The sequence below is a fragment of the Acinonyx jubatus genome, chromosome C1, assembly GCF_027475565.1.
Source record: "Acinonyx jubatus isolate Ajub_Pintada_27869175 chromosome C1, VMU_Ajub_asm_v1.0, whole genome shotgun sequence".
Classification (NCBI taxonomy): domain Eukaryota; kingdom Metazoa; phylum Chordata; class Mammalia; order Carnivora; family Felidae; genus Acinonyx; species Acinonyx jubatus.
In genome coordinates this window covers 114,911,821-114,932,522 of record NC_069381.1, presented here as the reverse complement: position 1 = coordinate 114,932,522, position 20,702 = coordinate 114,911,821, and the positions used below count along the sequence as shown (strand labels likewise).

General features: G+C 45.2%; 1 protein-coding gene and 1 non-coding gene across 12 annotated transcripts in view; one reads left to right on the top strand and one right to left on the bottom strand.

Moving 5' to 3' along the window:
- Nucleotides 1-20,702, bottom strand: part of CLASP1 (cytoplasmic linker associated protein 1) — a 272,484-nt gene that overhangs the window by 173,242 nt on the left and 78,540 nt on the right. For all 11 annotated transcript variants that reach the window (XM_053214873.1, XM_053214874.1, XM_053214875.1 and 8 more), the window contains exons 3-6: nt 6,678-6,756; nt 4,826-4,929; nt 3,872-3,963; nt 1,629-1,704 (exon numbers count right to left, since the gene is read on the bottom strand). In XM_053214873.1, coding sequence (XP_053070848.1) covers nt 1,629-1,704; nt 3,872-3,963; nt 4,826-4,929; nt 6,678-6,756 — 351 coding nt within the window. The remainder of the gene's footprint in view (nt 1-1,628; nt 1,705-3,871; nt 3,964-4,825; nt 4,930-6,677; nt 6,757-20,702) is intronic.
- On the top strand, nt 7,309-7,434 carry LOC113598381 (U4atac minor spliceosomal RNA). The gene has a single exon (XR_003419045.1). It is a non-coding gene; the product is annotated as a U4atac minor spliceosomal RNA (small nuclear RNA).

Here is a 20,702-nt window from a genome sequence, read left to right as displayed (position 1 = left end):
CGCCAACCTCATTCTGCCCCAGGGCCAGGTGTCCCGGAGGCCCAGCGCGCATATTCCACGTCACCCGAGTGGCCAGGGGCAGCGCCTGAGTTAGGAACAAGGAAATTCCGCCAGCCAGGCTGGCTTTTCTGCTGGACTAAAGGATACCGTGTGATAGCAGTGATCAATGATGGACTTTTCTCCCCACGGGAAACAAAAATAGAAAGAAAACCAAAAAGACAGAAAAGACAAAATAACCCATTTTGGTACTAGAACTTTTTTTTTTTAAGTTTCTTTTCAAATTAATGTTGAAACAGAAAGCATGATTCAGTAAATTAAAACGTCTAAAAATCCCAGGGTGGCTCAGCGTGTGAAGCAACTGACTCTCGATTTCGGCTCGGGTCACCATCTCACAGGTTCCTGAGTTCAATTCCCCAGATGAACTCTGTGCTGATGGGGTGGAGCCTGCTTGGGATTCTCTCTCTCTTCCTCTCTCTCTCTCTCTGCCCCTCCACTGCTTGCATGCCTTCTCTCTCTCTCTCTCAAAATAAACATTTAAAAAAAAAAAATCCAAAAATCCCACTTCCAGTGTCATACACTTTCAGTGAAGCTGGACAAAGGAGGGAGTGGCAAGAGGGAAGCAGGTGGGGGCAGGGGGAGCGGTCAGCACACATGCCCAGAGGAGGGGCTGGGCACCTGAACGGAAGCAGCGCTGCGTGGCGGAGTGAAGGCCTGGAGGTGAGAAAAGGCAAAGCCAGAAGAGTGGGAAGGGGCTGGAGCAGGGGTGGGGTGGGAGGTGGAGGACAAGCTGGCACGACCTCTCTGGGGGGCACGTCAGCGATCACCAGTCACAGCCTAAAATGAGAGGCCTGCTTACCACGTGTATTTCCTTGGTGAACTACTGTTGCAATTTTCGGCCCCTTTATTGAGGTGTTTTTCTGATGAGCCCGTACGAGCGAACTAATGTAACACAAAGGACTCTCGGTGACAAACAGAACTGACTGGTGGGAAAACTGGCACTTCTGAAGCCCAGGCTTGGAAAGTTCTGGGACCTGCCTGGTGACTGCCCAGATTGCCGGCTCTTCTCCCTCCCTTATACAAACGAGGTGGTGCTCTGGTGGTTGGTTTTTGAATTTATGGAAGATTTACATAAAACACCATCCAGAGTTTGTCTGGGGTCAAGGAATTTGCAGCTACATATACCAAAGGGGTCACCACCCACACAAAATACAGGGAAGTTTCCATCCCCTCAGAACACACTGCTCAGGCCCTTTCCATCTAGTCCCCCTACCCCCAAGAGTCAATCCCTATCTGACTTCAATCAGCACTGATCGCTGTCCCCCGAGCTCACCCCCTCTTGGCTGGAGAGGGAGTGACTCCAGCAACCTTATCTTGGAGGCCGGCACAGAGGACATCACTTCACAGGTAGTGAGGCCTCAGCCACACACAGAACAGGGCAGAGGGGCCACCACGTTCACCAGTGATACCTTATTAATGCTAACGGGCTCTAATGCTAGTATCTGGAACGATAATCAGAGCATTACAAACAGGAATGAAGTCCCACCCACCTACCAGGTATACACAGGACACCGAAATGCATCCTGATGGTCTGTAAGCAGTATACTTCTTCCTCACCAAAATATACTCACCTGGCTGTTGGGGTCTCCAAGTAAGTTACATATATGTGGCACAATCTTGCTTAGTGTTAAAGTGTGTGCTCCAGAGCTGAAAACAAAAGGAGTGTTTTACTGCTGGTGAGAACAAAGGGAAGAAACGCTCCCCCCTCCCTCTCCCTCCCCAGGGCCCTATCGCCCCCTCACACCTAGGCTCTCCCTCCTTCCCATCTTCCAATCTTCCACCCACCTGGTTCCAAAATTGGGGCGCACCACAAAGGCCTCCTCTGCACAGAGTTCAAAGCTCGTCCGTGCTTCTCTCTGGCACTCAGGGCTCTCCCCGATCTGGCTGCCAGCCTTTCCCACAGCGCTGCCTGCCTCCCACACGGCTGCCCTGCGTTATTATCCTATCACGCCCTTCCTATTCTGCCCAACTCCGTGTTCTCAACGAAACCGCAAGTCCCTAGAGGGTCCTCATTTAACTCTCCACCTGCCCAGGCTGACGTTCGGTTAATGACCGCTGGATGGAAAGACACAGTGGCCGCGGAGGGTTCCAGCTGAACACCGCCCAGCTGGGCAGCACTGAAGTCCCTGACCGCTTTCCACCGTCACAGACACAGCCCCAAATAGCCCTTGCGAATACAACTCTCTGGTAAGCTCATGTCTTCCTTAGGGCACATTCTCAGAAGTGAAACTACTGTGATCCAAACCAAGAAATGCTTTTTTTAAAAGCTCCAGACACGTTTGGGCAAACTTAACGGCACTGAAAAGGCTAATGAGAAGGGGAAATTTTTACGAGGTGACATAGATGGCATCCCAGTTTTGTTTTTGAAAATAATATAACTTTACAGGCTGGACTACAATGCGCCACGAGGTGACAGTGATTGCACGAAGGTGGCAGAAAGGTATGTAATCATTATTTTCTTCCTGATGCACGTTTTTGGACATATACAGTGTCACTTTTATAATCAGAAGGAGTGACATGTAACTTTTCTGTTTTAAAAATCTTTGCCTCTCCTACAAATAAGCACATGAAAAAATATTCCATGTCGCTCGTCGTTAGGAAAGTACAAACTAAGACTACAATGAGATATCACCATACACCTAAGAACATGGGTCAGATAAAAAACAATGAGAACATTCACTGCTAACAGAGATACGAAGAAACTAAATCGTTCATACACTGGCTGGTGGGGATGTAAAATGGTACAGACGACTCTGGGAAACAGTTTGGCAGTTCCTTTTAAAACTAAAAAAAGTCTGGCAGCTTCTTTAAAATTAAACCTACCAAACGACCCAGCAATGGCCCTCTTGGACACCAATCCAAGAGAAAGGAAAGCTTATATTGATGGCGGGACATGTACGTACACGCTCACAGCACCTGTATTTGTACTAGCCAGAAAGCAGAAACTATTCAAATAGCCTTCAACAGGTGAATGGTGACACGAGTGGCTAAGACTGTACCATGGAATTCTGCTGGGCGATGAAAAGAAATGAACTGCTGTGTAGGCGATACCCCATACGCAACCTCAAAGGAATTATGTTCAGTGGAAGAAGTCAATCTCACAGGGTTACATTCTCATTCTGTATGATTCCATTTGTATAACACTCTTGAAGCGACACAATCACAGAGATGGCGAACAGATTAGTGGTTGCCGGGGGTGGCTAGTGTGAGGGAGCCTGGGGTGCTGTGCAGGTCTGTACCTTGCTGAAGGGCTGGCTCCCCAGAGCTACACACGTGACAGAAATGGACAGGTCGGCACCCACCACGCCTGTGTGTAACCAGAGGAATCTGTAGGAGCCCTGTGCACTGCATCGATTGGTTTCCAGGTGCTGGCACTGTGCTATATAAGATGTAAGATGTTAACACTGAGGGACTATGGGGAGGGGTCCACGGAACTTCCCAGGATGTTTCTCTGCAACCTCCTGAAACCTATAGTTACCTCAAAACACAAAGTTAAAAATAAAAATCCTGGGGCACCTGGGGCGCCTGGGTGGCTCAGTTGGTTAAGCGTCCGACTCGATTTCAGCTCAGGTCATGATCTTGTGGTCTCACGACCACATGGTTCAAACTCCATGCTGATGGTGCAGAGCCCGCGTGGGATTCTCTCTCTCCCTCTCTACCCCCTCCTCCCTCTCTCTCTCTCTTCTCTCCTTCTCTCTCTCCACCCCTCCTCCTCTCTCTCTCTCTCTAAAAATAAATAAATAAACTTAAAAAAAAAAAAAACGAAAATAAACATGCTTGACCAGGGAAACCCTTAGGCCCCACCCAGACTTACGCATTGAGTGTGGCAACAAGGCAGAGGCACGTGCCTTCCCGAGTCCGGAAATTCTTGTGCTTGAAGCCTCCCAGCATCCGGTCCCACACATACTGTAGGCGACAAAGGACAGAAGAGGAGAGGAGAGGAGGAGCCTTCATTTAATACAGGGCCAACAGGAGAGGGACCTCTCAGCAGGTGCCAAGTCAGCCCAGCCTCGAGTCACCCATTTCGTCCTCTCCAGAGCACACTGAAAAATAGTGACTTATATTCAACACACAGCTTTTCCAAACACATTCCTTTATATAACTGCATGTGATTATCCCAAAAGCTCTGAAAGAAAGGTGTAACCAGCCCCCGTTTCGTGGGTGAGGAAATGAAAGCTGAGAGAGGTTTGGGTGGCATGCAAAAGATCACATACTCCTACTGCTCTCCCGGTCCACAACAGCGGTCCCCGCTGTATCTGCAAGCCACACATCCACTCACCTCGTAACACATTCTGGCTTCTACCCTCCCTGGATGGCTTTTTCTGATCCCTCCACCACCCCGCCCCGCCCCACCCCACCCCCTGAACATGACACAATGGAAGCCTGGAAGGCAGGGCTGTGTCTCTCTGTCCACCTGTCCCCGCAGCCCCAGCTCACTAGCAGATTGGAATGAGGGCTCCAGCCAGGGCTCCTGACCCTCCACACACCACAACCGCCTCTTTTCAGAGAAACCGAGTCAGTTACACACACGAGCTCAAGAATCTAATGGATTCAACCAAGCACTCGATACTCATGTTAAGTCCACTAATTTATTCAAAGTATACCCTTTGCTACGTATTACTTATTTAACCATCCTGTATGGGGGCGTGGGGGTGCAGCTTAAATGCTACGGAATTTTTCACGTGAAACACGACAGCTTTGGAAGAAATTCTTTTTATATGGAGTCACCAGGGATGCTGAGTGAGGCAGACGCACCTCCCCGCCCTACCTGGGGATTAGCAGCTTGATCCATGATCTTCAGCAGCAGAGTCTGGTCTTGCTCTCGCACAGAGTCTTTAGCATCTCCCAGTCTGTCTATTAAACTTGGCAACACTGAAAATCAAAATGCAAATTCATCAAATGAAAGCCTGTGGGGCGGGGTGGGGCGGGAGGTCAGGTCCTGCAGTCACCAACTGGGTATTTCAATCCCCAGGAAGACAAAATCCTGGCCTAAATGATGTGCGCCAATCTAAACCCACGGATCTGCGCGGTTCTACTTTCCTCACTAAAATCCACAGGAGCTGGTCTGAGAATCCGGAAGTGCTTTGCTCGGACATCCTATACCAGTCTTCTTCCTTAGCCCACCCTCCTCCAGCTAGCTATCAACACATTTTTAAGCTGGCAAAAAATTAAAATGGATGTCAGTGGCAGGAAAGAGTCAACACAAATGGAAATCTAGGTAAAGGAGGGGGTCCAGCATATTCACCGGAGGTAAAAGGAGCAGGCACTCAAGACTCCATCCTTCTTTCATCTACACTTGTGAATTCTACATAATGTACATGCACGTGCTCTAGAGAGAGTCAAGGTCCCCACCCATCCTCCACACACCCAGGTGTGGGCCACCAGCTAGCACTCCAAGAGCATTCACCTAACAAATCGGCTTACTTTGCTTCTCCCATAAACTTTTCTTTTATGAGAGCTATCCCTGAATAATTAATTTAGGAGGAAAATATAATGCTATAAAATAGGAAATGTCTAAAAGTAAGGGAGGTTTTGGGGTGCCTGGGTGGGTCAGTCAGTTAAGCGTCTGACTTTGGCTCAGGTCATGATTTCACAGTTTAAGCCTCGTCGGGCTCTGTGCTGACAGTTCAGAACGTGGAGCCTGCTTTGGATTCTATGTCTCCTTCTCTCTCTGCCCCTCCTCTGCTCGAGCTCTGTTTCTCTCTCTCAAAAATAAACATTAAAAAAAAGAAGTTTTTTAAAAACAAACAAATAAATAAATAAAAGGGAAGTTTTTATTTACAGATGGACAGTTAGTGCCAGAGTGGGAAAGAGTTCTTGACCTCGTCTGAAAGAGCATGCTGACCAGGAAGTTAGCAAAAAAAATAGTAATAATAATAATAACAAATACACATGCAGCAACTGAAAGGGAGAAGTTCTATAAGGAAATGTGTGTACAAACAGAGCTGCTTGGTGCTTATACTACCATGAAATCCCAGAGGTCAGGAATTGAGAAATGACTGTGTCATCTCTAAAACGAAACCTGTGCTTATTTTTTATTTCATTTTTCTGACATACTGTTTTCCCTCCAAAATAAAAAGTGGTCATTTAACATGCACTTGTAACATTTACGATCAAAGGGAACACACTAACACCAACGATAATGACCTGGAAAGAATATAACCGTATTAGATTTGCAGGCCTTCTCCAAGTGAGAAAATACAATGCCCCTCAAAAGGGGCAAATATGATTTGGTTGGCACTAAAATGTGACGACTAACCCGTAGAAGAAAGAACAGGCAGTGACACTGTGTATGAAAACACGAACACAGAAAGAAGCCGGCGGAAAGGTATGGTAAAACCAGAAACAGTGAACATGCCAGCAGGTGCGGTGAGGCCAGCGGTTGTGGGGTGAGTTCTGGAGGGGAGAGGGAGCAGTGGTGCCGCGCCAGCAGGGGGAGACTGAAGGAGAGACGAGGGTTGGTTGGCTGGGAGGGGGTTTGGCTAGGACAGCGAGAGGTGGGGGGCTCCAGTTCTAAGGGTTGGATATAGCTAAGTGGAGGCGCTGGGGAGACGGAGGGAAGGCTGGGGGCTGGACGGTGGAGAATGTGGGGGCCCGCTCCACACCTACCCACAGCTCACCTGTGCCAATCTGCGCCTTGAACCGATCCTGCAGCCGGGTGACCAGCGCAGACAGGATGTCCATGCCGAGAAGAACCACCTGCAAGGGAAAACAGCGGGAACCCGTTAGCTGCCGGCCTCGGGGCCTGAGCTCGCGCCCACCAGCTGCCGGGATGCCCCCCCCCATTCCTGGCTCAAACGCCGTCCGTGAGCCCGGAGAGTGCATGTCGACGGCAGAATAAACTGGTTATCAAGAGGGCTGCTCTGGTACGCAAAGAGCTGTTCATAGCTTAAATAGAAAACAACCGGTCACTTGAAAGGAAATAAAAAGCCACGGCGGGTCCGTATGCAGAACGCGAGCGGACCAGCGTGTAAACCGGCGCCGCTGCCCCGCCCCCCACAGCCCCGCCCCGACGAGGAATACGTATGCAAATTACCCGCATCTGGCGCGTGGCCTTCTGGGTAAAACTAAGCGGCCACGTCGCGACCTTCAGAAGCCTCAGGAAACAAGGAGTTGGTGGTTTCCTTCGGAAGCTGTGTTCAGTATAAAGGGACACTAGCTACCAGACTGCAAGGCCAGTTGAGAATTAGTCACCCCAACCCAACCCGGTATTGGCGCTTCCTGCTAGCAGCGCACGCACAGCTCTCGCTAACCATCCTTTTCTTGGGGTTGCGCTACTGTCCAATGAGCGTATAGTGAGGGCAGTACTGCTAACGCCTGCACAACACACCCGCATCAACTAAAGCTCTGCTTTACCTTGGTGCAATTTTTGGAAAAATGAAAAAAACCTCTTTTCCACGACTTTTGAGTTCAAATAAAAGCCCAATTGAACATACACTGCTGATTGTGACACCTCTCCCAACCTATAAGCGGCGCTCGTTCCCTGCCTCCTTTACACTTTCTTAATAGCTTTCACAGCTAGTTCAATTTAACTGCACCAAAGCTCATTTCACTGACATGTCTGTGTAGACCATAAATGCTCCCCCAAAACGCAAGCTTAATTCACGAAATCCGCTTCTGTGCTTCAATACACGATCAGAAATAAGCCTCCCTGCTCGGTAGGAAGCAGTGTTGCCTTGTTGCAAGAGCTTTAAAAACAAACCAGGGGCACCTAGGGGGTTCAGTCGGCCAAGTGCCCGACTTCAGGCCATGATCTTGCTGTTTGAGTTCAAGCACCATGTCGGACTCCGTGTTGATAGGCTGGAGCCTGCCTTGGAGTGTGTGTGTGTCTGCCCCTCCTCCACTCACACGTTCTCTCTCAAAAACAAACATTAAAAAAAGTCTATCTTATGGTTTGCCTCTTAAAAAAAAAAAAAAAACAAAAACAAAAAAACGAAGTCCAGTATCTTACAGACCACGTAAGACTGAGGCAAAGATAATAATCCTAACATCAGGCAATATAATTATGATTCCGAATTCTCATCTGTCTGCCCCTGCCCGCAGGAGCTTGAAAAAGCAAAGACCGCAGGCTTTCTCTTCAGCTTGGAATTCACTGCTTCAAACTGCCCATTAATCAGGACACAAACATGTCTACTACATGCCCTATGAAAGGGGCTGGCACCTTGGAGATATTAAAGGAAGTAATTCTAAAATTCTTTTACAAAGAACAGGTTTTTTTTTTCTTTTTTAAATACGTCATGGTATAATACATTTTAAAATGGTGGCTTAACTTGAGGGGCTAAAGAGGATTAGGTATTACACTCTGACTTCCTTCCAAAGAGTACAGTATGAAAGCAGAGGGGAATAACTTTACAGTGGAGAAACCTGACAAACATCACCTCAACCAGATGATCAGGGTCAATAACAACAGTCACAAATCATGTTGACATATCTATGCTTGTGATGGTGTGATTAAAATGACACTTTACATCCTCAAAATCCATAAGCCCATTTAATCATGAGGAAAACATCAAATTCCCATAGAGGGACATCTTTCTTACAAGATGCCTGACCAGTACTGATAAAGTCATCAAAAACATGGAAGTCCAAGAAACTGTCCTAACCTAGAGGAGGAGTCTGGGGACACATGACAACTAACTGTAGTGTGTACCCTGGGTGGGATCCAGGAACAGATAAAGGACAGTGGGGGGGGGGGGGGGGGGAGTGAGGAACTCTGAATAAACTTTGGACTTGAGTTAATAAGAATGCATCAATATTGCTTTATTAATCGTAACAACAATACCGTACTAATGTTAATATTAACGGAAAGTCTGAGTGGGGGGTACACTGGAAATCTCTGCACCATCCTGTGATTTTCCTGTAAATCCAAAACTGTGCCAAACATTAATGCTTGTATTTTAAAAAGAGCAGCCCATTAATTAAATGGAATTGGCTTTTCCCTGATGAGTCCTAAGCATGAGTATGGTTGCATAACTTGTTGGAGGTGGGAGCATTATTCATTACAGAAATACTAAATGTTGCTGCTTTCGAGTTCTCACCACATCCCTTCATCACTCATTCAACACTAAAGTATAATAATCCTTATTCAAAGGATTCAAAATTCTGTCAGATATCACAGCACTTATCATCAGTTAAGCTACCTGTAGAATTGGAGGGAGCACAGACTTCAATCCTTTCCAAGATGGAGGTTTAACTTGGTAGGTTGGACCAGATCACGCCTAGCTAAACCCTACAGAGTAAATTTCAAAAAGTCTAGCCCAGATGGACTGGAAAGTCCAGAGACTCCCCCAAGAAGCCTGGCTTGGCAGCTAAGACCCAGGGAAATAGGACAGGAGAGGACAGAACAGAATCAACAACAAAACTTGGGAAGGAAGCTGGGGGGGGGGGGGGGGGTTCATATATAGTTGTCTAGTTCACCCTGAGTCACAGCCCCAGTGGGCAAGAAAGGGAATCGTCACCCACAAACATTTATCTTCGCAGCTCAGGCCTTGCTCCTATGTTTCCATTTCCCTACTGAAGAAGGGGATACATGAATAAAGCCACTGCCTGGAAGACCACAATTATTAGCCGTGAAGCCTCTCTGTACCTCAGTTTCCTACCTGTAAAATGGGGACAACAGTAACAGCTCCCTCATAGGTCGCTTTGTGTACGTCAAGTGCTTGAAATAGTGCTTGGTGCATGGTCAGGGCTAGACCACGCACACATGCTGGGTGTTATAGCCAGCTCACTGTCACTGCCATCACCATGGGCAACAGACACTGACCAGTGGTCCAGCAGAGGTTTGTGATTCCCGACAGCAAGGGACCCAGACAGCAAAGAAGGCTTCCCAGAAAAAGTCACGCGGTGTGAAGCTAAGTTTTGAAAAACCAGCCTTGCACCAAAGGAAGCAGGCCGAGGGAAGCGTGCATGCAGACAGACAGCTGCCATGATGGGGACAGCTTAAGCACACAACAGGGCTGAGAAGTCGCAGGGGAGGCAGCTCCTCAAGGGCTTCAGACACGTCTTGAAGACGATGGGACAGCCCCTGAATAGCTATAATGGCAAAGAAGAGGTGACAGGGGGCTGGAACAGGGGGCACAGTGACCAGCATGAGGAAGGCAGCCTGGGAGAGAGAGGGCAGAGGCAAGGAGGAGGTCGGGCTCACACCCAGGACTTAATGCCTTGGTGTTCACTAAGCCAGTGATTTGGCATTACCTTTGAGCACCTCCTTTAATATTCTATTCAATTTTCTGAGTTTATGCTTGTTTTCACAACTAAACTCCTTACATGTAAGGAATATTATGCCTCGTTATTTTTTCAAACTTTCCATTACACACACACACACACACACACACACACACACACACACACATATATGGCACAGTAGTGGGTAGTCAATCAACCCCTACTTTACCAAAAGCAAAAACAAAACACAAGCTACCTGACTAACTTAGTAATGAATTCGTTGAACAGATGAGAACAGAGGAGTTCTCAAGGTCCAACACAATTCCTTTATCCTACTACAACTTTAAAAACATGCTTTTAGGGGCGCCTGGGTGGCTCAGTCGGTTAAGCGTCCGACTTCGGCTTGGGTCATGATCTCAGAGTTCGTGGGTTCAAGCCCCGCATCGGGCTCTGTGCTGACAGCTCAGAGCCTGGAGCCTGTTTCAGATTCTGTGTCTCCCTCTCTCTATGCCCCTCCCCAACTCATGTTCTGTCTCCCTCTGTTTCAAAAATAAATAAACATTAAAAAAAAAATGCTTTTAAAAGCAGGTAATAATTGCGAGGTAACTCAGACTCACCCTCATGCTGAAAACAACTAAAATTGCTAGCTAAATTATAAAAGAACATCTGGTTGGAAACATCAAAGAACTAAGAAGGCAAAGAGTAGTTACCAGGTCATGAAACATAAATAAAGTAAAATCCAGAGGGAGGAGCCTGCAGCAAATGCCCCACTTCTGCCCTCGGGCCATTCAGACACTGGGAAGGGGCAACCAAAACACTGAGAATCACTCTCAATATCCATTTGGGTCCGGGAGAACAGACTGGATTCCAGAGCCCCCAAAGGTTGGTGGCTTGCATAGCCCCCTACAACTTGAGTTAGAAATCCAAATGGCTAGACCTCAGAAGAGTGAACTGAAAGTAAAACAGCCTAAACAACCACAGATTAGCTTCTAAGAATCTGGGTGGCCCCAAAAAATAGCAATCCTTGACATCAGATGGAAATGATCTTGGCTTAGTGGTGCCCTAAAGCCCTAGGCAGATGAAAACACAAAGCATTTCTGGATGGAGAGAACATCATCCAATCCAGTCTTCAATTTACTTCTTTTTTTAATGTTTATTTATTTTAGGGAGAGAAAATGTAAGCTGGGGAGGGGCAGAGAGAAAGGAAGACAGAGAATCCCAAGCACGCTCCACACTATCAGCACAGAACCTGACTCAGGGCTCGAACTCATGAACTGGGAGATCACGATGTGAGGCAAGATCAAGAGTCAAATGCTTAACCAATTGAGCCACTGAGGCACCCCCTCATTTTACTTCTTTAAACAATTTGCAAATACAATGTCCAAAATACAACCAAAGATAACCAGGCACACATGATACCTAGAAATGAAAACTGACAGAAACACAGACAACTGAACTATGTGCATGAAAATAATTAGATATTAAAATAATAATTCTGGGGCACCTGGCTGGCTCGGTCAGTAGAGCATGTGATTCTTGATCTAAGAGTCATGAGTTCAAGCCCCATGTTGGATATAAAGCTTACTTATAATAATAATGATAATAAAATAGTAATTCTTACTATACGTAAGAAGATAAAACACAATTAAAATTTGGGGGAGAGAAATTATGAACTTTAAAAAGTGACATCAATTTTCAAAAGCACCAAATAATACAATATCCAAAATTCAGTATTCAATGGATGGGTTTAAAAGCACACTGGACACTAAGTCTGCAGAAAAAAATCCACAATGAAAAGGCAAAAGGATAAAATATCCAAAAAAAATAGGTAGGAGACAAAGAATAGACAGAAAAGAATGAACATAAGTTCAAATGGAGTTCAAAAAGGACAGTCAGCAACAGCAGGTAAAAAGCAATAGCTGTGACCCATTTGGATCACTATTATAACAGAAGGGAGGAAAGGAGGAAGGGAGGAAGAGGGGTGCCTGGGTGGCTCAATCCGTTAGGCATCCAGCATCTCACGTCAGGTCATGAACTCAAGGTTGTGAGTTCAAGCCCCACACTGGGCTCTGCACTGGGAGTAAAGCCTGCTTAAAAAAAAAAAAAAAAACAAAAAAAAACAAAAACAAAAACAGAAAACAAGCAAAAAGGGGCACCTGGGTGGCTCAGTTGGTTGGATTTCGGCTCTGGTGATGATCTCACGGTTTCTGAGTTTGAGCCCTGCATCAGGCTCTGTGCTGGCAGTGCAGAGCCTGCTTAGGATTCTCTCTCCCCTCTTCCCTTCTCTCTCTCTGCCCTCCCCTGCTCTCTCTCTCAAAATAAATAACAAACATCCTTTTTAAATGAAAACGAAAATAAAGAAAGAAAATAACAAGTGCTGGTGAGGACACAGGGACATTAGAACTCTTGATACACTGCTGGTAGGAATATAAAACAATGGAAAATGATACAGTGGGTCCTCAAATAATTAAACACAAAATTACCATATGATCCAGCAACTCCACTTCTGGGTATATACTCAAAAGGAGTGAAAGCAGATTCCAAAAGATACTTGTACAACTATGTTCCTAACAGCATTATTCAAAACTGCCAAAGGTGGATAGAGCCAAATCTTGATCCAAGTGTCAAATCAAGCATATTTCATGATGAAATACTGAGGGGGAAAAGAAAACTGGAGGTATAAAACTCATAAAGAAGCAAAACTGCCATTATTAATGGAAACTATATAAATAGAAGATCTAGAAGATCTATAGGTATATTATAAAATTAAAAAGTTAGCTAAGCAAGACTGAATAATCCAAAGTCAATATATAAAAGAATCAACTACATTTCCATACCAACAAGCCAAAAAGGAATTTTTTTTAAGTTTCCATATTTAATTGCATAAAAATAAACACCTAGGAATAAAGCTAGCCAAGATAAATATCTACCCAAAAAGCTATGGAACAATTTAAAAAAATTAAAGAGCACTAAAATAAATGGAAAGATAAACTATACGTTGGAATATTCAGTACAGTGAAATTCTCATTTTTCCTCAATTGATCTACGTTCAGTAAAATTTCACTCAAAATTCCAACTGTGTATTTTTTAAGAAGTTCACAAATTGATTCCAAAATCTATGCGGAAATGTAAATGGTGAGACAAGAGGTGATAAAACTTGCTTCCACTGGATATCAAGATTTATTACAAAATGGTAATGATTAAGGCAATGTGCCATCAGGTCAAGGAGAGACAACTGTATTAAAAGGACAGAATAAAGAAACAGACTCACACATATATGGGCACTTAACTTATGAGAAAGTGGGTACTACAGACCAGTGAGAACAGGGTTGTTCTTTTAAATAAATGCCCCTGAGTCAACTGAATATACGGAATAAGAAAGAAACTGACTCCTACCTCACACCATACATAAAAATGAATTCCCAGTAACAGATGTAAGTGTGGAAAGGCAAAACCATAAAGCTTTTAGAAACTGACATAAGAAAATAGCAGGGCACAATAAACACAAACCCTAAAGGAAAAGACTGATGAACTGGATCAAACTAAAATTAAGAACTTTGGCATATCATACACTGTAAGAAAGTAAAAGGCAAGTCACACTGAAAGAAGGTATTTATAAAACAAATAAGCAACCACAGGCCTGATTCCAGAATATACAGTACATATATAGAGATCTTCTACAAAGCAATCAATAGGCAACCCAGAACAAAAATGGGCAAAATAGCTGAACAGACACTTCATAAAAGACAGCAATGGTCAGAAGTATATGAAAAGTTGTTAAGCCTCCATTAATCATCAGAGAAATGGAAAGTGAAATTATAAAGAGACACTGATACATACTCCCCAGAATGGCTAAAATTAAAGACTGACATACCAAGTGTGACAAGAACATGCAAACTCTCATAAGTGCTGGTTGGAATGTAAATTGGTACAAACAACACTTCAGAAAACATCTTTGGGGGCACCTGGGTGGCTCAGTCAGTTAAGCTTCCGATTCTTGATTTTGGCTCAGGTCATGATCTCACAATCATGGTATCGAGCTCTGTGTCATCAAGCTCTGTGTCGGACTCTGCTTTGAGTGCGGAGCCTGCTTGGGCTTCTCTCTCTCCCTCTCTCTGCCCCCCCCCCCCCCACACACACACATGCTCTCTCTCTCAAAATAAATAAACATTTAAAAAGAAAAGAAAACACCCTGGTATTATCTACAAAATTTGCAGCAATTCCACCACTAGGAATATGCCCAATAGAGATACCTGCACATATAGAACGGGTGAAATATACAAAATTCATCAAAGCAACACTATTTATAATAGCCTAAATCTATAAATCCATGTGTCCATCTACTGTAGAATGTATGGGTTGTGGTTTTCATACCCAAGAATAAAAATGAATGAATCACAACTATGCTCAATGGTATAGATAAATCTCGTAATAACGAGTGAAAAGGCCAGACACTAAGTAATGAAACTTTTGTATGAAGTTCAAAAACAAGCAAACATAAACTATAATTTTAAAGTGCATATTTAGGTGATAAGACAGAAAAGAGAAAAGAAAAAAGAAAAGAGGAAAAGAAAAAAGCAAAGCAAAGCAAAGCAAAGCAAAGCGATTACCATAAAAGTCAGGAGAGTGGTTACTTTGGGGAACGCTGGCAATGTTCTACATCTGTTCCAGAGTGGCAGTTAACAACTATTAGTTTTATCACAACTTATAAAACTGTGTCTTTGTGTTCCATGCACTTTCTACAGATAGTTTGTAATTTTTTTTTAAGTTTAAAAACTAAAAAAGTGGCAGTGCTCCTTGGACTCCTTGACCTGTAAGTCTGTGACTAGTCTCTGCCTCCCTTACTTTCCAAACCACCAGTAAAAAAAGCAACAAAACAGAAACCACCACAGTTTTCGTCCTAGAGCGTGACATCTGTATGAAATACTAAATTATTTTCTCCAAAAAAGTCCGTAAGGGACAAGTTAGGTAGGAAGACCACTACATTCCTTAAGCCTCAGAAGACTGGACTGGCTTCAGTAAATATAATATTTTGCACTCGTGTTGTACTTTATTGTTTTTAAGGCACTTTGGGGTGAACCTGAATAATCTCACAGTAACCTGAGATGCAGACTATACTATCCTGAATTTGCAAATGAGGAAAATAAAGACCAAAGAGTTTGCCAAAAGATTTACCCAAAGTCACGAAGTTTGAGCAGTGACTGAACTGGAAACAAACCCAAGCCTCCTGACTTCATCAAGACCATCTTCAGATTTGTGAACAAACTCCCAGTATCCAGAACCCCATGTTTATCGTCTTTCTCATCTCTCTCGAGCTAGCTTATGTATGACCTCAAGCAAGACACAGTACTTCTCTGCCAGTTATACCAGAAAACCTCTCGGATGAGCCTTCGCTCAAACTTCTCTGCTGCCCTGACAGCGCCCACAACAGGACAAAGTGCAGGGCTTTGTCACACAGATCTGGGACTCAATACCTGCTCTACCAACCCTACTGGCCAGCTGGATGGCTCCGTCTCCAGGCTTCACATGCTTTATCAGTAAGATCACGACAATAATACCTTAAAGAATACACCTGAGGGTGAAGAGTCTTAAGAAAATGCCTGGAATACAGTAGGTACTCAGTAAGTGATGAGAGCACCATGTTAAAAAATGAAACAAGCCAACAAACAAACAAACAAACAAACAAAAAAAGAAACAAGCCTGATTACTAGGGGGAAAGAGGACCAGAAGTCTGAAGAAGAAAATAAGGTTGCCCCAAATCCCATCACTCGATAATAACCTTATTAACACTTTGATGGCTGTCCCCACAGGACATCTCTGCAGAAGCATATCTGCATGTGAATTTTACATAAACTGCGGGGGGGGGGGGGGGTGCGGTTTGACTCAATATGCCACGAAGTCTTCCCAAATGAACAGACAAGGATCTATACCCTCATTTTCAGTGGCTATCTGATACCCTATTGTATCCAAGTACCATAATTACTGATCCAATCTTCCAAACCGATGCTGGACTCAGGGTTGGTTAGAATTTTTCATTACTTCAAACAATACTGTGATGGGTGCCCAATTCCACACATGTACGGCTACCTCCTTAGGATAAATTCTGAAAAGGACAAACTGCTGGGTCAAAGAGAACACACACTGTATACTAGATGAGCTCTATTTTTAACATAATGCACTTGGTGCCCTGTGGGGCTACAGGCTGCTGACTTCTACAAATTTGTTGGTTATTTTAAAAGACTCCACGTTGCAACCTTATTAAGTTAAGGAAGAAGTTCATTAGCACTCTACGCTGTACTCACTTTTAATCCCAAGAATAACAGCACAACACAAATACCAAAAAAGAGTGCGATAAAGTCAGTGACTTTTGTGTACGGACACATAGAATGGGAGAATTATTCACCCAAACTGGCTGTCCTTCAAAGTAGTCACCGAGGGAGTCCCTGCGACACTCATCCCAAGGATAATGTCACTGGGTATTCCTCTGGAAGGGCTTCCGGTCTGTTAAAGGATGGAAGTCTGTTAAAACATCAATAATCCAGAGATTAATGGGACTAACCAAGTTCTCGGCGTGTTACCTGTCGTTGCCCATATACAAGGATTTTACTGTTAGAAAGGAACTTCGAGCCATCACATCACCCAACCACTTGGTTCTACACATGGGCCGCAATAGGTCAGATGAGGCTAGGAGGCAAGGTCTGAATACAGACAGAGGCAGTTGGTAACCGCTACAGATCTACAACTTTCAGGGGTCATAGAAACGTTCTGTGTCTGTGCGATCGATCAGCAGCCGCTAGCCACACGTGCCTAGAGAGCAACTGAAATAGGAGTGTGAATGAGAAACAGAACTTTAAATTTTACTTAGAACATGAAGTTACTCGGGGCGCCTGGGTGGCTCAGTCGGTTAAGCGTCCGACTTTGGCTCGGGTCATGATCTCACGGTCTGTGAGTTCGAGCCCCGAGTCGGGCTCTGTGTTGACAGCTCAGAGCCTGGAGCCTGCTTCGGATTCTGTGTCTCCCTCTCTCTCTGCCCCTCCCCTGCTCGTGCTCTGTCTCTCTCGGTCTCAAAAATAAATAAAAGCATTTAAAAAAAATTAAACAAACAAACAAACATGAAGTTATTTAATTTTAAATAAGCCACAGGAGGCTCACGGCTATGCTGTTGGCCAGCACAGCTCTACACCAGTGGTTGCAAACCCAAGAGGTAAAAACCCAGGCCAGCGTGTAGAGGGGCAAGGGACCACCTCTTAAGCTCTGCTCACTTGACACCATGTAAGAAGGTCCCTGTGGTCAGATCTCCAGATTCAAAAGCTTTTTTCTTTTTTAATGTTTATTTATTTATCTTGAGAAAGAGAGAGAGAGCAAGGGGAAAGGGCCAAGAGAGAGGGAGAGAGAGAATCCCAAGGAGGCTTAGAGGCCGACTCAGAGCCCCACGAACCGTGAGATCATGACCTGGGCTGAAATCAAGAGTCGGACACTCAACCGACTAAGCCACCCAGGCGGCCCCCTTTCAGTTTTTTTAAAGCTTTTTTTTAAACATTTATTTATTTATTTTGTGAGAGAGAGCGCACGTGCACACACCACATCTCCAGATGTTAAACACTTGCAACTTACTGAATGAATCTTAAGGGCCTGAGGAGCCCAAAGAAAACACGTTGTGGCTCAAATCCAGCCAAAGATCCCTAAATCTGCCACTTCTCTCTTCCAGATACAACTCATCAATGGGAGACAGGCACCAGAACATTCACGGTTGTCCGCGGGATGAAACCAAGACCCCAGTTTCCCTCCGGGGCCACGCAGCCCCAGCCAGCCAGCAAGGCTTACAGCTGTGGCCACTGCCCCCAACTCTCCCGTGGGTCTCCCCATCTGGCCCAGTCTAGGAAGCCTTCCAGCCTCCAAGTCCACCCAGGCCAAGACCTGAACATGCAACTCTCCAAAATGAGCACTAAACACCCAAAGCAGGCCAGTTCCTTATGCCCTTTCTCATTCCCACCCACTTCCCCAGAGGTAGTGGGGTGGGGGAGGGGAGAGGCACAGGGCCAATCAACTGCTACCTTGCATATATCCTCCTCTTTATAATATTACTTAACCCTTACAACGACACCTTGCGCCAAGTACCACACCTATAAATACCCCTACTTTACAGATAAGGAAGCAGGCAACTGGGCAGAGTCACTCAGCTATTAAGTGGCTCAAATAATATGCATTAATCAATCAGCCTTACAAAAGGGGCAAACCAAGAACACCAAGACTGTAATGACAAAGTTGGTTAGTCTCGTGTGCTTATCACAGAGAACCATCTGCCCACTGGCTGCCCTTCTGGTAAAAAGTGGACATTATTCCTAACAGCCAAAAAGTGGTCAGAATCCAAACAGCCATCAACTGGTGAACAGATCAACAAAATGTAGTATATCCATAAAATTAAATACCATTCAACAATAAAGAGTTGTTGAACAAAGTACGAATACATGCTACAATATAGATGAACCTTGAAAACATGATGCAAGAAACCAAAGTCAGACACAAAACACGACATATTGTATGAATCTACTTATACGAAATGTCCAGAAAAGGCAGATCTACAGGGATGGGAAGTAAATGATTGCCTACAGCTGGGGGCTGGAAGGGGCCCGACTGCAAACGGGCATAAGGGGTCTTTTTCAGAGTGACGGACAAATGCACAACTTGATGAGTTTACTAAAAATAACTGAATTATACACTAACAGGTAAATTGTATGGTATGTAAATTATATCTCAGTAATGCTGTTAAAAAAAAAAAATCAGTTATTAGGCTGAACAAAACTCTGATCTTTCCAGCGACTGGATCCCGAAGAATTGACGGCATCTGCCAAAGGCAGGTACTGGTTATTCATCTATCCGGAAATAGTGCCGGGTGTAGAAGGAGAGCAAGGCCAGGGGTCGGGCCGGAGCTTGTGAGGACCAGGAGTCCTCCCGGCTCCCCCGAGAACTCTCTAAAGAGCTCACGGCTTGCACACACCTCAACAGTTCCGCTTGTGGCCCACCGTCCACCTGTGGTTTTCCCGAATGTGCTGTGTTCTTCCTTACATACATTTTGCCTTCCCTCTTCTGCCTGATCTTCGCCCCTTGCATGAACTCCAGTGCCTGCCCGTTTATTTCCCCTGGGCGTAGACAGAAAGCTGTGTTTCCAGCATGCCCAGTTCTTCTAGCTGTCACACTCATTTCCAGATCATCTATTTGCCTAGCACCTAGAGTCTAGACTCTAAGCTTCTGTAAGGCAGGTTACAGATCTTCCCCATCCCCATGTCGTCAGCATCAACCATACTGCCAGCAAATTTGAGGGCCTGGGGGTGGATGGGAAGTGGCTGGATGAGACAGTAATAATAGTGTAAACTATTATTTAGGTCATGTTTGCACTGGGCATTCGGATTAACAGTCCCAGATACAATCACCGGCGTGAAGACACTCTCACTGTCCCCTACTTGTACTCTTGCTTCCACACTTGTCCTCATTCCATCCATTCCCACCACACAATCAGAAGGCCCTTTTAAAATGTGACTCCTGTAATGTCACTCCTCTGTCCCAAAGCCTCCAATGGCTCCCCACGCTGAGTAAGAGCTGGTCTTCACAATGGCCTACAAGCCCTCAGAGCCTGACCCATTCCCTCTCTGAGCTCACTGCCGCCCCTCTCACTTTCAAGTGGCCTCCTGGCTATTCCTCAAACATTCCCTCCTCACCCCTGAGGCTCTGTCTCTGGAATTCTCTTCCCCAGGATATTCATCTTGCCAGTCCCAGCACATGATTCCTGTCTTTGCAGTCATCTTCTCGGCCAGGCCAGCTGCGACCACCCTACTCAATACCGTGGGTGTATGTGGGCGTGCTGTCCAACGTGCGCCCCTCCACCCACTCGGCTTCATTTCTCTCCAAAGTGTTTATCACTTTCCAGCATTCTAGAAAATGCACTCACTCAGTTAACTTGCTCGCGGCTTCTTTCCCCCAAGTAGAACACAAGTTCTGTGAAGAAAGGCATTTTTATCTAATTATTCATTGCTGTGTTCTAGAACCTCATTTGTTAAATAAATACATAAATCCCATTTGTTATGCCTTAATGCTCACCTGGAAAAGTGTCTTTCCTCTAACTTCAAAATTACAGGGGTGCCTGGGTGGCTCAGTCACTTAAGCATTCGACTTCAGCCCAGGTCATGATCTCACAGTTCATGAGTTCGAGTCCCGCATCGGGCTCTGTGCTGACAGCTCGGAGCCTGGAGCTGCTTCGGATTCTGTGTCTCCCTCTCTCTAACCCTCCCCTGCTTGTGCTGTCTCTCTCAATAAATAATAAACAAATTCAAAATTACATTGAAAATAAACAAACTGGGGCACCTGGGTGGCTTGGTCAGTTAAGCATCTGACCCTTGGTTTCAGCTCAGGTCACTATCTCACAGTTCATGAGCTCAAGCCCTGCATCAGGCTCTGTACTGACAGCACGGAGCCTGCCTGGGATT